The sequence below is a fragment of the Paramisgurnus dabryanus genome, chromosome 19 (assembly GCF_030506205.2).
Source record: "Paramisgurnus dabryanus chromosome 19, PD_genome_1.1, whole genome shotgun sequence".
Classification (NCBI taxonomy): domain Eukaryota; kingdom Metazoa; phylum Chordata; class Actinopteri; order Cypriniformes; family Cobitidae; genus Paramisgurnus; species Paramisgurnus dabryanus.
This window is the reverse complement of record NC_133355.1, coordinates 20,232,872-20,254,505: the sequence shown is the minus strand read 5'-3', so window position 1 is coordinate 20,254,505 and position 21,634 is coordinate 20,232,872. Positions and strand designations below refer to the sequence as shown.

Here is a 21,634-nt window from a genome sequence, read left to right as displayed (position 1 = left end):
TTATTTAGCTTTTCAGTTTATTAAAATTTTCAGTTTGTCAATGATTTGATGTAATTGCATTTGTGTTATATCGGCCTCATATTAGCCATACTGCTATCTTAAGGAGTAACTATCGTGTGATTCAAGATTTTACATTTCCCTTGGTGTGTAAGTGTGTATCAGTACATGTTAACGATATGCAAAAGGTATGTACCGCAAAGTAAACAATGACGCAAGTTATCTTTTCCAACATAAATCTCTTTACTTGGACTACAACAAACACACAGATTGTAGGCAACAGTTTACTGTTTCCTGGGCCTGTTTACGTGGACCGACATTATCATAATTCCTCCCGCTTTTGACTCATAGCCTGTAAGTTAAGTCCTGTCAGCATTGCATTGCGTGCGAATCTTTCAAACATGTTAAGGAGAGTCACATTTCCTGCCGACGTCAGAGGTATTCAGGCCAATCACAATGCACAAATTAGCTGGCCAATCAGGTACACAGCGCATTTCAGATCGATGAGCTTTGTAACAAATCAGAGCATTTAAGGGAAAGCAGTATATCTGGAGTTACAAAAATGTATGGTATGTGGAAAATAATGCGTTTTTTTTTAACCATAAATCACAGGAACACATTGTATTATACCAAATACACAAAATATTTTTTTTTAGCAATGAAATAGGTGCACTTTAATATCTGTATCGGCCATAAAAACCCATATTGGTGGACCACTACATATTAGTAACCCAAAAGTACATATTGGTACCAAATACATACATTAGGAGGTTTTTAACTCTTTCCCTGCCATTGACGAGTTATCTGGTCAATTAAGAGTAGGGATGCACCGAAATGAAAATTCTTGGCCAAAACCGAAATAAATTATTATGCCAATTATTAGTACAAATGCATTTATGGCTATCAATGTGTACTAACTTTACTAGGGGTGTGTGACAGATCACAAAACTCATGGTTCGGATCACATTACAGTTTTTGAGGCACGGATCGGATTATTTTTCAGATCAGCAAAAAGGGGGTGGGGAAAATCTAATAACAAATAAAGAAATTACAAACATTTATAAAAAAGAACAAAGCTGCACATTAATAAGGGCTAACATAAGCATTAGGTACAGACATTGAATTAAATGAGTCATAACACTGTCTTTATTGTATAAATTAAATATATTATTATTTTTAGAGCTATTTGTCTCTTTGTTAGACTTAAGTTAATTTGAGGTTACTGTCTCTTTAAATAAGCAGAGACTGGTTTATGACTGTAATCTATACATACACTTAAGACATAAACAAATGTTTTTATTAGAAAAAGAATACTTTGGAGATAATTTTGTTTATATGTGCCCTGACAATAACAGAAAGATTTTACGTTTGCTTGTTTCCGAATATTCGGTGCATCCCTAATTAAGAGAAAACATTTCCCTGCCAATGATGCTTTGCTGATAAGTTTTTATTGTAATCTTTAATTCAGCTATTATCCACTAGATGGCACTCTTACCCAATTTAAAAAAAATAAGCAAAAACTAATTTAATCAATTTAAACTGTGTGTTTTTATAATTGTTTGGAATCTGACTTCTAAAAAAATTATTTTATAAAAATGCAATTATTTCAGCTTTTTGCACTAAATTTGGTATTGTTTAAGAAACCTATCCATATTTAAGAGGTTATAAAAACAGAACAAATGAAGATAGGATGAAACTTTTTTTCCCCCGTTTTGTTTGTTTGAAAGCAGAGAGTCTGTTTTTTATTTTATATATTTATAGAAGATAATTTTCCTGGAAGGCATTTTGTGAAACTTTTGTGGAAATCACAAAAAATGCTGGCAGGGATTTTTTTTAAAAGGCTGACGGGGAATGAGTTAAAGGGTACTTGCCCCAGTAACAGCTAGGGTACATATTTTGACAATTTTTGTGAAGAACAGCTACAGTGAAGAACAGCTACCTTAACAATACTTCAACTGACAAGCTAAAATGACAGTGGAAAAACTGGGAGTCATGCTGTTGCCAGTTGTGTAGATGTTTTAAAGAGCCTGCTGTGAGGCACGACTCTGTCCATGATTGTTAACAAGCTCTGAAGCACTACCAGTGACATTTAACATGCAGGCAATAAGAAAGCCTTCTAAGGGGCTGTTTACACTTGGTATTAAGATGTGTTTTCATCGATCAGATCACAAGTGGACGAGAGAGACACATTCTGTTTACACCTGGTATTTAAATCAGTCTCTTTTGTCCACTTTCGACCGCTTCTGTCCTGATTACTTTGAGCGGGTGGTCTGTGAAGAAATTGGGTGAGTCCCTCTGTTGTCATTTAAACGCGAGCGGGAGTAATGACGGGTTTAAATGCAAAGTAATATTAAGTCTGCTGCTTGTGTTGTTAGGAAACATGTTGCACAATGTTTTGTACATATGTAAGAGCTTTCTCTAATATTTCAGCACAATTGATCAAATAAGATCACACAACTTTCACACTCTCTCGCAAAATGAAACTAATGAAAGATGCGGAGATCAACCAGTTTAGTTTTATGAATAAAAGCCTGAAGATAGCATTGTAAACTGTGTGTTTGTGCTAGAAGTCAGAAATTATGTAAAACATTGTGCTCGGTACATCACATTAGATAAATGGGTGGAGAGTAGGTGGCCTCATGTGGCTGTTCAATCACATTTGACCACAAGCGCGTTTACCCTACAAAGCAATCTGGTTGAAAGTGTTTTCGACTCCCTCTGAACGTGGTCAAAAGTGGACAAGCTCAAAACGTTTTGAACATCTGTCTTTAGCGTTGTCGACTTGTGATCCGATCGATGAAAACGCATCTTAATACAAAGCATAAACAGCCTCTAAACGATCCTGTTCATCCAAAATGCCAATGTGGCTACAAATATAACTTAATGTTATATAAAGAATTTATTTTGATTCACACTGTCAGCCTTTCTATTCGGTATAGGGCTGTAACAATTAATCGTGCAAATGCGTTTTTCTCAATGAATGACTTAGAATGAATTACGGTGAAATCCCGGCACATCCCAAAGACAGGGGGCGCTCTCATGCAGAAACTCCCTTTGTGCCAGAGAAGAAGTAGCATTACAAACGTTATTCCAGGAAATGTCTATGGAAATATTTATCTTGCTGTTCTTCAAATTGTTTCAGGTATATAAAAAAAAAATATTTTGGGGTGGTGATGGCACAGTGGATAAGACACTCACCTTTGGTGTGAAAGACCCGGGTTCAAATCCACTGTGATACACTATTGTGTCCCTGAGCAAGACACTTAACCCCTAGTTGCTCCAGAGGCGTGCGACCTCTGACATATAGCAATTGTAAGTCGCTTTGAATAAAGGTGTCAGCTAAATGAATTAGTAAGTATTTTGAAGGATTTTGTTTAACGAGTGTTGCTTTTTTAAATGCACGTTATAAACGAATCTGACTCATAATGATTTTAGATTGATAAGGACTTCCTACTGACCAAATGCCTTGGTATACGTACAAGCTGTGCATGAAACAAAGAATCGCAGCCTTGCAGACGGATTTCAGACAGGCATTTTTAATGGGACACGCGATTGAATCGTTACATCCCAAACAAGCGCTTTTACCCTACAAAAGCAATCCAGTCGAAAGTGTTTTCGAATACCTCTGAATGTGGTCAAAAGTGGACATGCTTAAAACGTTTTGAACACCTGTCTTTAGCGTTGTCGACTTGTGATCCGATCGACGAAAACGCAGCTTAATACAAAGTGTAAAAAGCCTATAAAAGATCCTGTTCATCCAACATGCCAATGTGGCTACAAATATAACCTTATGTTATATAAAAAAAAATCACAGAATAGCAACTAACCCCCCTGTCACATTAGCTACAAGCGACAGAGCGACAGGCTACCATTCATTTTCAATGGAAGTGGCCGTTTGCCAGCGACAAGCGACGAGCTCGCCGCTGCGTGAGCAAGGCGGGGCCAAAATAGACAAGCAGGCTATTTCATGCAAATGATGAGCGATGCGACAAAGCGACTGCCAATCGGAGTGAAGGAGCAGCGTGACGTAGGTCTGTGGTCGAGTCTGAGAAAACAATTCAAGATGGCGGAAATTTGCGTATTTATGTATATATCTGATAAGTTTGGCTTTTTATCTCATATATTTTGTTACTTTTATCGAGAAATAAATACTTTTAAATCCAAAAACACCGATCTTGTAACTTAACAATACATCTAAAGTGACTTTTGATACCGCTTTTAGAAACTAGCCAAGGAACGCCCATCAAGCGAGTGCGTGTCGCTCGGTGTCGTTCACTTTTGTAGCTAATGTGACTGTAGGGTAAGTGTTGAGTCTGAAGCCCATTAGGTTACTTTTCCAACAGATATACAAACAAAAAAGTTATTCATTTATTTATTTATGTAAATAAGAAAAGAGCAAAGCTTCAGATGGGTATACCTTGTCAAAGTTTTAGGACTCCAAACAACCAAGCATCCCATAATACAGTACATACATAACCAATAAATACATAAACACTTGGCAGCCATACGTGAAAGAAAACACAATTGACACCAAATGGACAATATTTTACACAACTTCAAAACATGCCCTAACTAACACACCCTTTTATCCTTTACTATCAGATGTTTGGCCAGGATGCCTGTATATCCCATCTTAAAAACAAAACACTGACTGATCACCATCAGTTTGTACTGATGACACACGAGCAGGATGAGAGCAGGTTGTACACGAAGCCAGGTGACTCATCAAACACTATTACACATGACACCAGAATACAAATTCCTGCGATCTTACATATCACCATCGATATCATCTTTCCCATTAAGTACTCTTCATTTTCCAATGAAAAGTTTATTTAAGACTCTCCTCATATATCATCTTACCAGTTATCCAATATACAATTAGTTTCATACGCAGTTCAGGTCCATCAGCTTACAGTTTAACCATGTGCTGGAAACGGGAAGTGATGAAAGACACGACTCGATCATACTTCATACTCAAAGGGTTACCATATGTCAGAATCACGAGTATAATAAAACGCATTTAGTGGCACGTGTTGTCCCTTATGAAACCAATATTAAAGACTCAACACTTCGCATACCCATCAAGCCACTTAAATCGGGAACATTCCGGAATGAGAAGATAAAGTGTTACCTTATCTGACTGAACTCACAGTTAACACCATTAGCTTAGTAGCTAACAATTCAGTCTCACTCTCTGTGACCTTACAACTGCCCCATACGGTCAAATACATGTCAAATGACTATCAGCTTACATGTTCACTCATTTGATTGACATTTAACCGTTTAATTATATAACAGAATGAGTAGTTGTGACGGCACTTAAACTGTTTAAGCAACTTCTTCTTTATGAAACCGCTAGCGAGTTGCTAGCCACGACAGTTAGACAGCCTGGGAGAACTTTAAATCACACATTTACCGAAAACAAATAATCAACGACCATCCCACACCCCGTTACAAATACTATCAACAGATTAATACAAGCAGAAAAGAGAAATAAGGAGCTTCCGTTCAGACGTATGCGGGCAAATGGCTGCCACCCTCGCGAGCTTCGCGATCTCCTTCACCGGCTGAAGCGCAAACTCACATAGCTACGCTGGAAACAAGCATGTCGCGCGACCGTTACCAACGTATTTTGTCATGTTAGATTTGAAAGACGAGCAGTAACAGACAATACTTACAAATAACGGGCCAAACATTGAAATCCCTTGGCAATCTCCAGAGAAAGTGGACGTAGAGTCGTAACCGCTTTGAGGGTGAAGTCGTTTTTTCGACCTCTCCGTGAAACTGAATCGAGTAGAACTGAAGAGGGCGGAGTCATACAGTAACTGCGTCATCTTTGCGCAAGAGCCTGTTGACGTTTCACGATTACGAGGGCATCATTCCAACACGTTTTTAAAACACGAATTAGTATTTAATTATGATAATGTTATTCAGCACCAATAATTTACTAATTATTAAATCTTAAAGAAAATATTTTTTATAAATACAGTATGCATGTGATGAGAGTAGAATTAATCGCGCTTGGAGTATTTAGCCCCCTAAATATTTGACTAATTTAAAAATTAGATTAACTTAGATAACTGATTTGGATACTAGCAAATGGCAAATGGAGATCACAGTGATGAATACTGCGGTGAGGTATGGAAAGCCTTTGAGGCTTGTTATAGGAACATGCAAAACTCACGTGTTCCTGAATGCCAGCAAAATTAAGTTAGATATCACTCCCCCTAGTGTTAGTTATATACTCTAAATCAGGGGTTGGTTCTCAAACCTTTGGGCAAGATAAAATTTCCAGGGACCCCCATAAAAATATAACAGTTGCGCCTATTCATTCATGCTTTTGAACTATTTGTATTGTACATTTTTAAAACCTGAATATTTTTTAAAACTGAAGTGAGTGGTGATTTGTTGTGATCTCACAATCATTAGATGCTCCCATATGAATATACTTTTATTATACAGCACCATTTTTTAATTTACAGCAAATTATTTCAAGGATCTCCTTGAATATGCATTGCGGACCCCGGTTTGAGAACCAATGCACTAAATGACACCAAACTTTTTACATGCAATAAATTGTTCATGAATTGTGTAATAAAATGCTGTTCACATGTAACCCTCCTTGTGAATATCCCAGCTAAAGAAATTTTTTGATTTACTGTTCTCTACATAAAATCTTCATACATAATTTTAACAATATAGTTAGATTATAAGAGATTATAAGGCTTTAGTCTGTATTTCACAGGTTCAGTAGCTGTCACTGGGTCAGAACCTTTTCAAAAGTACTCATTTAGTGCATATTAGTATATATTGTAAAAAATATAAAGGTATTAATTTCATATAGCTTTTCACTAAGAACAATTTTATGATGATTTTTTTATCTGGCCTTTTGATGAGAACTCCCACTAAGTTCCCAGTAAGGTTCTGTATAGTGTCTGTAAATTTTAGCTGCACCCCTGCCTCGGGTATATACATGTATACTGACATTAATTCTATTGCACGTTCCATTTTCATTTATAATTAACAATCCCTTTGTCTAAGAAGTATGTAAAAAATGAGTTACATGTGAATAGAAAATCAATAAGCCATTATGGGTAGTTCAAAAGCAGGAATGAGAAAAATATGATGAGAGGATGTAAAATATTTTGAGTACTCAATCCAGTACAAGACACCAGACATTTTTGTTTTATTTCGTTTTTTTTTTTAGTTAGGAAGGTACAAAGTAAAAGACACTCTTGATCAAGAAAATCTTTATTGATGTTGCATCAGTACAGTACTGCTTGCAGATTTCGTACAAGCTGACAAAATATGTTCAATCAAAAGAGTGCATTTTAATACCCTAAAATGGATTGCATAACGTAAATGCAATAGCCATGTAGAAGACATAATGTCCTATAGATTGATAGATACATTACACAAAAAGAAAAACAACGGTAGCGTGTTGACTACATGCTACTATCTCCTCAATACTGTTAAATATAGATTAGTTGTATGTTTAGGGTTTCCGTGGCTGGACTTTTGTATTGGACTATTACTAATGTATAAATACGCCTTTATTAAGTTCATGTGCAAATGGGATTGGTTGTTTCCTTAAATTTGATAATTGATAATGATCAAATATCCCTAGGAACAGAATCAAGGCTTTTATCCTAGTTTGTTTTGAACATCAAAAAGTAGCACCATGGTCAAAGCAATTTTGAGATATACTGTAGTAGAATAATTAATTTTAAAAATCCTTAATCCATTGCACACAAACAATGTCCACTTATCGTAGAAAATATCCATCACAGTGTTAATATGGAAGTCATAAAATACACCCCCTTTGCCATAAGTGAAAATTGAAATAGGAATAAACTGTTGCCTAAACAAAATACAAAGTGAATGAAATCTCCATTTTAAGCAACAAATAATGTATGGAAAGAGATTGAGTGCACTTTTGTTTCATTTGGTCTTTCTGATGGGAATTAAAGGGCAATATTTGACAATCATGCTGATGTGATACTTATGTATTTATCTTTCAAAAATAAAAGCTTTTAAATGATGTTCCAAATGATGTTACCTTACAAATATATAATACATAATTGTTCAATTTGATTTTGACGTGTTAATCATGTTGTTGACAGCGTACGTCAAAGAAGTATGTGAAAACTCAGTTATATGTGAATAGAAAGTCAATATGCCATTACAGTTTAGATGCAGGAATGTGAAATATGATGTAGGTACTCAATCTCAATACTTTGATTTGTTACAAAATCAGAATCATGTTGTCATGTTTTCTTAATCTACTAGTAGTCCTATAGGTATCCTATATTAATATAATTTGCATTAATTTTGGTGCTTTTAAACAGTATGAAAGTAACAGAATTTGCATATTTGTTTTGTAAATACAGGCACTGGTATATTGCAGTCCTCTTTAAACCTTCAGGACCAGAACTGATTTATGTTTTCAGCAATGAAATCTTTAAAATCAAGTAATATTTTTGTACTTTTCTTAACACAATGTTTTGTCACAGAAACAGATAACACAGCACACAGTCATCATCGCTTTAACACAGTAAATCAAACAAAATATATCACTAAACAAATTCACGTATCTGGCATTAATGAGAAAAACAATATTGAACAGAGATTTGCTCTTTACATTACTAGTGATTTTACTGAGTACAAACAATGTTTGAACAGATTGTATATGTTTGAAATCTAAAATGTTGCACTGATCAAGTATCATTTGTGTTACATGAAAGTAAAATGAAAGGGGTTTGATGTAAATATGACTGCAACCAGGGGAAAACATAACCCCAGGGTCAATGTGATGGAGCTCAATGGGAGTCATAACATTTGGCAAAGTGTGCAGTCACATGGGTAAGTCTTAAACTGGTTACTTACGCATTGCAAAGTACTTAAGTCTGATTCCAATAAACAACAGCAACTACAACAACAACATCAATAAAATAACATCATAATATAACAACATCAACCAAAATAATATAATAGTTATAATAAAATTATAAAATATAGGCAGAAAATAACAACATTTAAAAGAAAAACAATGATCAAATCAGATAGTTGAAAGAGAGAGTTATAACAGGGAGGCTCCTCTGTTTTGAACTTTCTCCATCCTCTGTGTCGTTCAGTAAGTCTTTCCTGTCATCTAGTTGCTTTTATTGCAGATGTTACTGCAAGGCACTTAAGCAAGGACTTCACAGGTAAGATGGACTGTTATGTGGGGCACAGGAGAAACCCTGAGAAGGACGAATGGATGTACTCAGTGGAGTAGAGGCCATTTGCTTGGTCAGAGGGCATCTGCAACCAAACCTGATCATTTTCTTTCAGCTCCAGTACTGCACTACCTGATGCCTGGTCCATATAGCCCTTCTTGTATTCATCATAGGTGTATGTGGCTGGCACATTGTTTTTGTACAGTGCCACCCACAGGCTGGTTCCCTTTACATGTACATGATAAGCAAAATAGTAGACTCCAGGAATTGGGCTTGTGAAGATGCCAGTGGCAGGGTTGTAAGCGTTTTGCCCATTGTGGAGAATCCTGTCAAATTTGATCGGCATTCCAGATGGTGGAAATGGTTTAGTCAGAATGGCTGTAAATGCAGGAGCCACACTGGCGGAGAGCTCAGCTTGACCCCACTGTGGTTTCTCAACACCTGGTTTGTGAATGGTTCCACCTTCAATACTTGGCCCTTGAACTGCTGTCTGCGGACCATTAGATTGGCCAGGGGGCCCAGGAGGTCCAGGTGGACCTGGAGGGCCCTGCATACCATTAAGTCCAGGAGTGCCAGGCTTTCCTGGAGGTCCTTGTGGACCAGGCAACCCCTTGTCTCCAGGCTTTCCAAGTCCTTGGGGCCCTGGTGGACCTAGTTCACCTTTCAACCCTGGAACACCTTGTGGTCCCATGTGACCAGTGGGGCCTGGAAGACCAGGAATTCCTGATGTGCCACGTGGCCCAGGGGGTCCTGGGAATCCATTCTCACCTTTTGGACCTGGTCCTCCAATCAAACCAGGATTACCTGGCAAACCAATGTGACCTGGTTCACCTTTAGGCCCTGGCTTTCCTGCGGCTCCATTGAGACCAGGAAGGCCCTTATCCCCTGCTAGGCCTGGTTTTCCTGCTAGCCCACTGGGACCCTGATCTCCTCTGAGTCCTGGCAAGCCTGGGGGCCCTTGTGGGCCAAGCTCACCCTTTAGACCAGGTATGCCATGTTTTCCTGGAAGACCCATAGGGCCTTGTGGACCTGGAGGACCTTGCTGTCCAGTTGGCCCCACACCTCCTGGTTTGCCCTCCAACCCAGGTTCACCTTTGTCACCAGGTGCTCCTGGTAATCCACCAAGACCTCTGTCACCTTTTTGTCCAACAAGTCCTTGTTTACCATAGCCAGGAGGTCCAGGAAACCCGGGTTGTCCTCTAGTGCCGGGTTCACCTTTTGGCCCTAATGAGCCTGGACTACCTGGTACACCATCATTCCCAGGCTTTCCTAAGCCAGGTGGCCCTGGCTGCCCTTGAAGTCCAGGAAGCCCAGCCTCTCCAGGGACACCTTGTTCCCCTGGAAGTCCTTTATCTCCCTTTAGCCCAGGTTGTCCGGGTAACCCATCAATCCCTGGTTTACCCAACCCAGGGACACCAGGAGCTCCTGGAGGTCCCGGAAGGCCATTGGGCCCCCTGGGACCAGGCAGACCAGGCTTGCCATTGCCATTTTCTCCTTGTGGCCCTCGTTCTCCAGGACTACCATTGAATCCTTTAGGTCCTGGTTCACCTCTTGAACCGGGTGGGCCTCTTGTCCCAGGTAACCCTGGTTTGCCATTCAATGACAGACCTGCAGGCCCAGGCGGGCCTGGCTGACCTGGCAGTCCCCGTGGACCTGGCTCTCCACGAAGACCACCCTCACCATTGAGTCCTGGTGGTCCTTTAGGCCCTATTTTTCCTGGTAAACCTGGTAGGCCAGGCTTTCCGATTCCAGGGAATCCTGATGGCCCTTGAGGACCTGGCTGACCGTTTAGACCAGGTTTTCCTAATCCGGGTTTCCCTGGTAATCCAGGAGGCCCAGGTGGTCCCCTTGGCCCTGGCTTCCCTTGAGGACCTGGCTCCCCTTTAACTTCCATCATTGGTGGAAAGTCTGCAAAAGATTAAAGAAACAATGGTTGGTTATCTCCTATAAAGTCTAACAATTCTGAACATCATGGTATTATAAACAGAGTTTTCTATTAAGAAATCTTTTCCTATAACATCAGGGAAAATAAACCATCCCTAATACTTAAAAAAGGTTTTCGCTTAGTTCAGAACTTCAGCCTACGGTCTTAAAACTCTGGCCACCCAAACTTTGTAATAGTCTTCCCAGTGTTGTCTGGGAGGCAGACACTCTGTCAGTTTAAATCTAGATTAATGACCAATTTCTTTAACACAGCATACACTTAGCCCAATGGTTCTATGATTCAAATCCTTTAAGGGATGGATAAGTTAGGTTGACCAAAACTGGGGACAATTAAACAAATATAATTGTTACATTGCAGTGTTGACTCCTACTGTAAGTTATGTCTCTCTTCTCTCTGAGATCTGCTGTCCCGGCACCAGCCAGATGCCTATCCACTTGCCAACTAATGACTACAAGCTTTAGCCTGGATAACCCACAAGCAACAGGAATAATAATAATAATGTTTCTTTTAAAAAATTTCCACTACTTATCTGCCCAGTCGCTCATGTTCAATGCAAAACTACAAAGCAGTATTTATTTTTTGTAATAGCGGCTTTGATGTCAGCGCTTTGCCGCAAATTCAGTCCTGACAGCTCTTAAAACCCATGTATAATCATAAACATTTACCATAAGCTTTCCTTTGCATTCAAACAAACGCTTTTATTGATATCTATGTTTAGTATATAAACATATCATTTTATATTAATGAATACATTTTCCTGTGATTTTTCACGTGAAGCAGCTTTGAAACAATGTAACATTGTAAAAAGCGCTACATAAACAAATCCAAGGTGTTCCTGAGTACCAAGGTGACCCCAAAATGCTAGTGAGATTAAATACTGCATTGTGCTTTGCACCACAGCCCACAGGGCAAAATGTGTTTACTGACAAAACAAACAATAGACACAAAAAAGATTCTTAACAGCATTTGACCTCTGTGGAATTACAGCGAGAGAACTGGATGTCATTTGAGAGTCATGTTTGTACTTAGAGACACCAACTATGCTATCATGAAAACACTTTAAAGTTAATTTCAGTATAAGATTCAGGATACATTTGGTTTATATTTGTTAATATTAAAGATATGAAGGTTATATTTTCACAGAATGTTCTTTATGTTTAACACTGTATGTGTTTCACAGCTTTTAATAATAATAATAAAAAAAACATATGTTGTACAACCAGTGTATATATTTTTTAAAGCAATTTTATTTTCTTGAAAATGTTAAAGCTTTACTTATTATCTAATGTTTTTAGTTGGAAATGCCTATCCTTGTCTTTTCAGATAGAGTAACACAGATGTTGCACAAAGCGATAGTTCACCCCAAAATCTTGTCATCATTTACTCACTCTCATGTTGTTACAAACCTGTATACATTTCTTTGTTCTAATGAACACAAGGGAAGATATTTTGAGGAATGTTTGTAGCCCCATTCACTTCCACATCATTCTTTTTCCTACTATGGAAGTAAGTGGGGCTTCTGGTCAGTTTCGTGTTCATCAGAACAAAGACATTTATACGGGTTTGAAACAACAACAACATGAGTGTGAGTAAATGATGACAGAATTTTCATTTTTGGGGGAACTATCCCATTAAGTTTTGTTTAAGAATATCATGAAGTGGTAACTTAAAGGATGTGGTTGTCTCTCACAGGGCTTCTTTTTTACCAGACTTTTGTAAGGGTCAATTCTATCTAGAATGTGACCTTGGTCTTGACTGGAAAATTGCAAAACCTGTTTAACAGAGAGGTTGATTGCTACACTTTTGTTTGTCATTTTGCAACATGTAAAAAGTCAGTATTATAAAGTCAGTAAGTAATTATAGTAATATAATAGCAGTCCAATGTTTAGACACAACTCATATTATTACTGTTTTATGAGTTGTCAAATAATAGTATAGGAATCATAATGATAATTTTACTATTTAAATTATTGCAATTAAAATACGTTTGTCTCAATTTCTCTGTTTACAATGTTAAATTGCAATTATTTTAATTAATTTTTACGTGGCTGAAGTCAAATGACGTCAAACTGACATTTCCCGCAAAATCGCACCGGATAGCTCACGTTATAAAACATTAAAGGAACAGTATGTAGGATTGTGGCCAAAACTGGTATTGCAATCACAAAACGTGTGGCTAAAACTGGTACTGCAATCACACAGCTGGTGGCCAATATACCAAACGACAACATAAACATCAGTTGAGGGCTGCAACTCCACTTTTTAAATGACAATATCCTGGCCAGACCGCTGTTGTGAGTGATATAAGTATTTGAAATGAAAATGATTTCTTAATGTCTAGTGACATTTTAGGGCCATTTAATGATTAATTGATATAAATTTCTTACATACTGTTCCTTTAAGCTTACCGTTGTGAATCGGGGTAAGGTAAGGATACAGCTTTAAACACCTATTTTTTATGTACTTGCATAATAACTGATTTTTGATTATTTGTAACCAAAAAACGTTTTGCAATGGAGATTTAATTAGTGAACAAATACTCAAAGCCAACAATTAAATGGTTAAAATGGTTCCCATGAAAAATGTTTGTATAGAAAATATCTTCTTTTTTTAAAAGATTTTTATAAAAGAAAACATTTTCTAAACGTTTAAATGTAATTCTGTACTTCAACACTTTTCTATAAAAATATTAGAAACATTTGCCAACTATATAGGCTTTCAGCGCCCTCAAGTGGTACAACATTGTACATTATTCCAATCATATTTGCCTCATACTTTTTTATTTACAATCTACAAAATGTACCACAGTAATACTATGATATTCCTTGAAGTACCTTAAAGTAAAATAAACGTAAGTTTTCATTCAGTGCCATAGTTATCGTCATAGTACCACAGCTCATGAAGCTTTAAAATAGAAAGACAATTACAGAAACTCTCCTTAATAGCATTTAAAAAAGTTTTATAAAGGTTTTTTGTTATTACGTCAACGTCTAACATGACAGCAACTTTTCACACAATGAATAAAAGTTTTACAATATCTTAGTATACTGCATGTCTTCCAGTGACCACTAGATGTCAGTAACTACACAACTTTTCTTTAGAGAACCTCTTTACTCGGGTCTACGATTTCTGAGAACCGATCTCACTAAATTTTACTTTAACTTAAATTAAATTCATTACAATTTTATTTACATAACCTCTTTGACAAAATACAGACTTCTTGAAATTAACAATTGTAAGCAGAATCACCTGAGAGAAACTTTTGGAAAACATCCAAATCTTGAATAGTAAGACTAACAGTAGCTTAATTGTCAAGAGTATTGTCAATTATATAATAAGATTATAAGATGTTGAGCACTGAAACATGTTGCCCATGTGTTGTCAAATGTTCTCAATAGCTAAAAAATATACATCCCATGTATTTTGTAATAAATAAATAAATGAATAAAACGTGAAAGTATCCAATGACTTTCATATTATTATAATATTCATATACCATGGTATTTATTTATGGCTAAATACTTTAAATAACAAATTTCTAAAAGGCAAAAGTACCTCTGTGGTACATCTTTGTACCTTTTGTTATATAAAAGTGTAGCTTCAAGTATACGCACACACAAAACTCATGTAAAGAGCTACCAGATGCTGAGAGAGGCAATCTGTCCAAACAGGCCAATCACAGGCAATCTTTATCAGTGGACCACAGACATGCCAAGATCTCATTGCCATCAGCGAAAAGTACAAGCAGAACTGTGGACATATATTACATTGTGTTGCATTGTTTTTGATGAGTTAGAATCTCAGTTTACTATCAGATACCATTACTAGACATGTGACCTTAATTTATAACCGTAGGTTTTCAATCTTGCACCATTCCAGAGGTTGCCAGATAGATACTATCAGTCTATCGAAATTTTTGAAAGTCCTTTGAAGGAGTATGTAAATCAGGTGGTGAGTAGCGTCTCAAAGCACAGCGGCCAAACTAATGGCAAAGCACGGTACTTAAAAATAATAGTAATCATTCATTGTAGTTGGTATTTACAATGCCAATACAGTGAATGGGTTTAAATCACCAGTAGAAAAAGTTGTCTCTTGATCCTGCTTGTTTCTGACACAGTCACGCCCACCTTTCCCTAGCAGCCTGAGGTCTGGAGTATATGATCTTTGATATACTGCTCCAAAGGGAGGTGACTTCAGTTAACTAACTAAGCTCTCTTCTTGTCTGACTCACAATGCCCTCTCATATATCATAGAGGGGAGCGGAGACATTGAATGGCAAACCAATCTAGTCCTCTCATTGTTCATCTCAAAAGCTTTCAGTCTGACAAACTTCTGGCTCGACTTCCTGACTCTTTCCCTGCCTGAAGATCTCAATTGCTTAAGCCAAACAAAGACACAGGAATTGGAATCATGTTGACCATAGTATGCCACATAAATATTTAGAGTTTTGGATGACGTCTGACAATGCTTGCTTGGATTATTTTAAAGGAACAGTATGTAGGATTGTGGCCAAAACTGGTATTGCAATCACAAAACGTGTGGCTAAAACTGGTACTGCAATCACACAGCTGGTGGCCAATATACCAAACGACAACATAAACATCAGTTGAGGGCTGCAACTCCACTTTTTAAATGACAATATCCTGGCCAGACCGCTGTTGTGAGTGATATAAGTATTTGAAATGAAAATTATTTCTTAATGTCTAGTGACATTTTAGGGCCATTTAATGATTAATTGATATAAATTTCTTACATACTGTTCCTTTAATGTTAATTTTGATAGATCGATAGGTGGGTTAATGAATGGATAGATAGATAGATAGATAGATAGATAGATAGATAGATAGATAGATAGATAGATAGATATCTTAAATAGTCAAAATAATTAAAATAGTTAAAAAAGCTGTCACTGGGGCAGTACCCTTTAAAGGGACACACCACTTTTTTGAAAATTGGCTCATTTTCCAGCTCCTCCAGAGTTAAACATTTTTATTTTACCGTTTTGGAATCCATTCAGCTGATCTCCGGGTCTGGCGCTACCACTTTTAGCATAGCTTAGCATAATCCATTGAATCTGATTAGACCATTAGCATCATGCTAAAGAATAACCAAATATTTTTCCTATTTAAAACTTGACTCTTCTGTAGTTACATCATGTACTAAGACCGACGGAAAATTAAAAGTTGCGATTTTCTCGGCCGATATGGCTAGGAACTATACTCTCATTCTGGTGTAACCCCTCAGTCACATTAGCTACAAAAGTGAGCGACACCGCATGACAAGCACTCGCTTGATGGGCGTTCCTTGGTAGTATCTAAAAGTCACTAGAGAGATGTTGTTAAGTTACAAGAACAATGTTTTTGGATTTAAAAGTATTTATTTCTTGATAAAAGAAACAAAATATATGAGATAAAATGCCAAACTTATCAGATATATACAGAAATACGCATTTTCCCCATCTTGAATTATTTTCTTTGACTCGAGCAACTCACCTACGTCGCTCAGCATTTGCATAAAATAGCCTTTTTGTCTATTTTGGACCCAACTTGCTCGTCGCTGGCAAATGGCCACTCCCATTGAAAATGAATAGTAGCCTGTCGCTCTGTCTCTTGTAGCTAATGTGACTGTAGGGTAATAATCAAGGACTTTGCTGCCGTAACATGACTGCAGGAGGTGCAGTGATATAACGCAGTGCCCGAAAATAGTCCCCTGCTATTGAAAGATACTAAGGGGACTATTTTCGACTCCATGTTACAGCAGCAAAGCCCATGATTATTATGCCAGAATGAGAATATAGACGGTTTCATCAGTAACAACATAAACAAGCGGCTGTCGTTGTCCGCACGTAACTTCCGGTAAACTCTGCTAAGAATAAATAACAACAAAGTTCTTTAAACGTAGTTCATTTATATAACAAGCAAAAAAACAACAACACATAGATTACCTAGGAAACCAAAACATTTGTTACTTTCGACGAGGCATTTGTTCAAGAGAAGAGATCAGTTTAGCAACTATTCAAACCATTAAAAAAACAAAACTGGAAGTAAAGTTCGGATCCAGACTTGCGTCCGATGAAACAGTCTATAGTTCCTAGCCATAGCCCTTCAAAAGGGTACTATTCGGTACCAGTATATACCTCTGAGGTACTAATATGAAATCTGTAGGTGCAAAGGTGTGCTTTTTGAAAGGGTAACGCTTCAGAGACACCCCACAGTAAATTTTTAACCACCAATAGTGTAGATAAACAGACACACAGGTAGATAGATAAACGGTAAAAAAGATTTGTTGGTTCAACTTTAAAAAGTCACCTGGTTGCCTTAAAATTTGGAGGTAATTTAACTTAACTCTTTCCCTGCCATTGATAAGTTATCTCTCCAATTAAAAGAAAACATTTCCCTGCCAATGACGCTTCCCTGGCAAGTTTTTACGGTAATCTTTAACTACGTTATTATCCACTAGATGGCGCTCTTATCCAATTTATAAAAAACTGAAGCATCAACTAATAAAACTCTGTGTATGTTTTAATCATTATTCTGAAACTGATCTCTAACAAAATTCCTTTACAAAAATAGAATTATTTCAGCTTTTTCTCAAAATTGGAGTAAGAAACCTACCTATATTTGAGAGGCGATAAAAAGAGAACAAATGAAGATAGGATGAAACTTTTTTCAGTTTTGTTTGTTTATATATTTGTTTGTTTGTATATTTATAGAAATGTTTTTCATGGAAGGCATTTTGTGAAACCTTTGTGAAAGACCACAAAAAAAATGCTGGCGGGCCACTTTAAATAAAAAGGTTGGCGGGGAATGAGTTAAAAATATTAGTTGATTCTAAAAAGTTGTGTAAAATTGTTGTCTTAACAATTTTTTTTAAGTTGAATTAACTCAAAATTTTAAGGCGACCAGAAAACTTACCTTTATAAGTTGAACCAACTTTTTTTACAGTGAAGACAGACACAATACATATATGGCTTTGAAAGCTTTTTTAACAACACTTACCAAGATACTGGCCCTTTCCTTCTCTGAATGGTGGACCAACGGGCCCCTTCATCATGGGCTGCATGTATTTCATCTGTGGCATGGGGGCGTAACCTCCACCCATGGCATGTTTCCCCAAAGTTAACAGGACACAGAGCAGTGCCAACATTGTCATTGGCCTCTGTGGTCACAAGCTTCAAACTGCAAAGAGAAAGAGAAATCGATTCACTGTTTTGCCTTTCGGTTAAAAAATTGTTTTTTAAATCATTCGTTTACTTCACATTCCATTCAAAAAGCCAGTTGTATGAACATCTGAAAGTGATATTTAACACAATGGGGTCACCCAAGTGAAAGAGCACCAAAGGCTGCTGGGTTTTCTAACAGCTAAACAAACGGATTATCGGAGCAATCAGGCATTTGACTGAGTTCTTCACCGTTACCAATCATTTCTGGATACAGCGATCAAGCATTCGGTTTTGAAATTCTCTTCATTTCCCTGTTTACGTTGGCTTTGCCAATGCGCCCGGTAGGTTTTCAAAGTCGCACGCCAGTCAGCATTACTGCCAGTAGGTGTAATATTGAGTGACGGTGTCAGGCATAAACTGCTCTCCTTGTGTTAGCCTCAGCCGAGATGCCTGGCAATGGGCCGAACACATGAAAGCTCCGCTCGGCTACCACACGGGCTACAAAACACTCAGAAACTAACCTTCAACACCAGTCCAAAAACTGCAAAAGCAAAGCCCTTCATGTTAAACGTTAGACGTGAAATATTGTTTTAGGTCTCGTTTCAATGCTTGATGGAAAATCGCAGAATCTTTCGATAGCTTTGCGGTGCAGACAAGCAGCCTTGTCAGAGTTACACGGTTTCACTTTGGAGCCTGCAAAGATGTTTACAAGAAGCACACCGTGATGGTCTTCCTATAGTACACGGCTGACTGTGGATGGGTCACTGGGTGGAGTTAATAAACCTTTTAAGTTCATAGATGTACCAATGCCAGCTAAGGCTTAGGCAAGGCTCTTACGTCTGGTGGTTTGTTTAACCAGTCATTCCCTGAGACAGCTATTGCTGTTTGCTTTAATTTACTGCAGGAAGGAATGATAATTTCATCCTCATGTTACTTGTACCAAATATTTACACAGATCTGATCAGGTGCATAGGAGAGACAACTTGCAACACAGTACTAGCACATGTACAGCGTATCCATATTGCAAGTAGCTTTGGAGAAAAAAAATGCATTTACTTTGTCAAATATGTCTTGGGGACAAATGTGACCCAAAATATAATTTTGATTTTGAAAGTTTGATTTCAGTCTTTGACATGGCCTTACTCAATCAATATTAAATATCAAAGTTATATTTTCACACAATATTATTTACATTATTAAGGATGGTTTCAGTAAATTACAAAAAATGACTTCAGCTGGATTCAGTTTTGAAATTTACTGTATGATTTTTGTTACATTGTTCAAATCTCATCTGAAACTCTTTAAGAGATGGATGTGTGAAGAAACATGAGATGTAAGCGTGGTTTATAAGGATGAGGGCATGTCACGCAACCTGTCAATGTTGGCATCTGCCAAATTTGGCACTTTACTACAAAATGACAGGAACCATCTTCTTTTCAAAAGTTAATGAGCCTTCGCTTTGCTATCCTAATTCTGCACGACTTTACCGTTAGTTGTCTGTTGTATTTTCATTCATCATGTTTCACCCCTGCTTTCGGTGAAAACATCAGAAAAGACCTGCAACCCATTTCTGGGTCGTGACCCATCATCAGTTAAAAAACACTGTTCTAGCCAACTTCCCTCCTGGATGAGCCGTCTCTCGCTCTGATTTAAACTGACAAGTGGTTTATTGAACGAAATGTCTCCCAATTCCACACGCTGTGTTTTCCCAAAAGCTCTCAACCTGTGAAGCCTGAGGGACTGCCTAAATACTGCTGAGAGAAGCCCGTTTTCAATCCTGTCCAAAAGCTCATGGACATCCTATCCGTGGCCTTCATAGTTCACAGGCTTTGGTTTGCCGCTCTCAGCGGACCCAGCCAAGCCAAGACACATTCGTAACCTACCTCACTTCCTATTTCAATGTGCTGTGACAGCTAAACTCTCCTCTCATAACCACAGGTTTAAACACAAAACCTTAATAGTCAGACTGACTGTATCTAAAGGCACGAGTCCCACAGATCAGCTCAGTTTTCTTCACAGCGGCACAGCACAAGATTTGTGCAGTTTAATGCTATTTAAACTGTAACCAAAGGTTAACTGTGCCCCTTTTCTAAGTAAAAACCTTACATTTTCCAGTTAAAATACTTAAACATTCTTTAAACAAGACACATACCAAATATGGTAATTTTATGTCATTGATATGAATAACCTTTCGTAGCACTTATTTTAAAGCAACCCAGTCTCACCCCATGTCGTCAATATTTGACGACACTTGACCATTCGTCAATATGTGACGCGGAGGGTATACCCTAAACCGACGCGAAAATGGTAAGAAAATAGGAGAAGAGAATGCAACGGACGTAATAGTATTGAAGTCCCCAGTTCGTCAAAAAATGACGCGAAAGGTATACCCTCCGCGTCACATATTGACGAATGGTCAAGTGTCGTCAAATATTGACGACATGGGGTGAGACTGTGTTATTTAAAGAGTGTAATCCTAATAAATTGTTCAAATTTACATTTGTGGTTTGAATTGAAAACAAGTTTAAATGTATTTTTTTTTTTGTTGCAAGCACAAACGTATTATGCACTGTTAAAAAAATAGTCAAAATATGTTTTGGGGCTGTACCCGCTGTGTACCTAAAGAGTAGATATTAGTACCTCAGAGGTACATAAAGGTACCAAATATGTACCTGATAGGACCTTTTCAAAGGGTACTGCCCCAGTGACAGCTATTCAGTCATGTGACCTTTTACGTCATTCCAGTTGCCTGCCACCATCTTGAGTACCTACCGAGTACCAGTAGACTACTGACAAGCATTGGCTAGCTTGCTACGATTTACGGATTTCTTATCTTTTACTGTCTATGACTCTTACGGATACGGGAAATGGCTAAGAAAGACAACATTTCGCACCTCGACTGCTATAAAAAGAAACACTACTTTAAAAAAAATCTTGGTTAGGGTGTGATGCCTACTCGATCGCTGATGTGTTTTTCCAGCCGTTGCCCGCTGCTACCGAACTACCACTATTTTTACAACACTAAGGCGGTTCGACACAACAAAAAACTTTGGTGGAAGTATAAGGTGGGTCTCTACATGTGAACGCGAGCATTGAGAACATTGTTTGTGTAAACAGAGTTTACTAAAAAAAAAGGTTTTGAACAACTGACTTTGGCTGTTATGGTGTCCGCTTGTCATCTCTGCCAGACATAAAGAATCGATTTCCGAATGAGAATGAATGAATCTCATATGAGGCTCCTTTTTCAACTAGAAGGTCAATATTGTTTTTCACTTGCCACAATACAACAAATTATCTGTGCATTTATAT

The 21,634-nt window shown here is 37.7% G+C and overlaps 2 protein-coding genes across 3 annotated transcripts in view; both read right to left on the bottom strand.

Annotated features, from left to right (window-relative positions):
* Positions 1–5,833, bottom strand: part of ptp4a2b (protein tyrosine phosphatase 4A2b) — a 29,077-nt gene extending 23,244 nt beyond the window's left edge. The window contains exon 1 of the mRNA XM_065292445.1: positions 5,679–5,833. The gene's annotated coding sequence lies outside the window, so the exon portion shown is untranslated. The remainder of the gene's footprint in view (positions 1–5,678) is intronic.
* Positions 5,834–7,235: 1,402 nt separating this feature from the next.
* col8a2 (collagen, type VIII, alpha 2) overlaps positions 7,236–21,634 on the bottom strand; it is a 55,304-nt gene continuing 40,905 nt past the window's right edge. For both annotated transcript variants that reach the window (XM_065292443.2, XM_065292444.2), the window contains exons 2-3: positions 18,162–18,341; positions 7,236–11,126 (exon numbers count right to left, since the gene is read on the bottom strand). In XM_065292443.2, the coding sequence (XP_065148515.1) occupies positions 9,220–11,126; positions 18,162–18,315 (2,061 nt within the window). In that variant the 5' untranslated portion in view covers positions 18,316–18,341 and the 3' untranslated portion in view covers positions 7,236–9,219. The remainder of the gene's footprint in view (positions 11,127–18,161; positions 18,342–21,634) is intronic.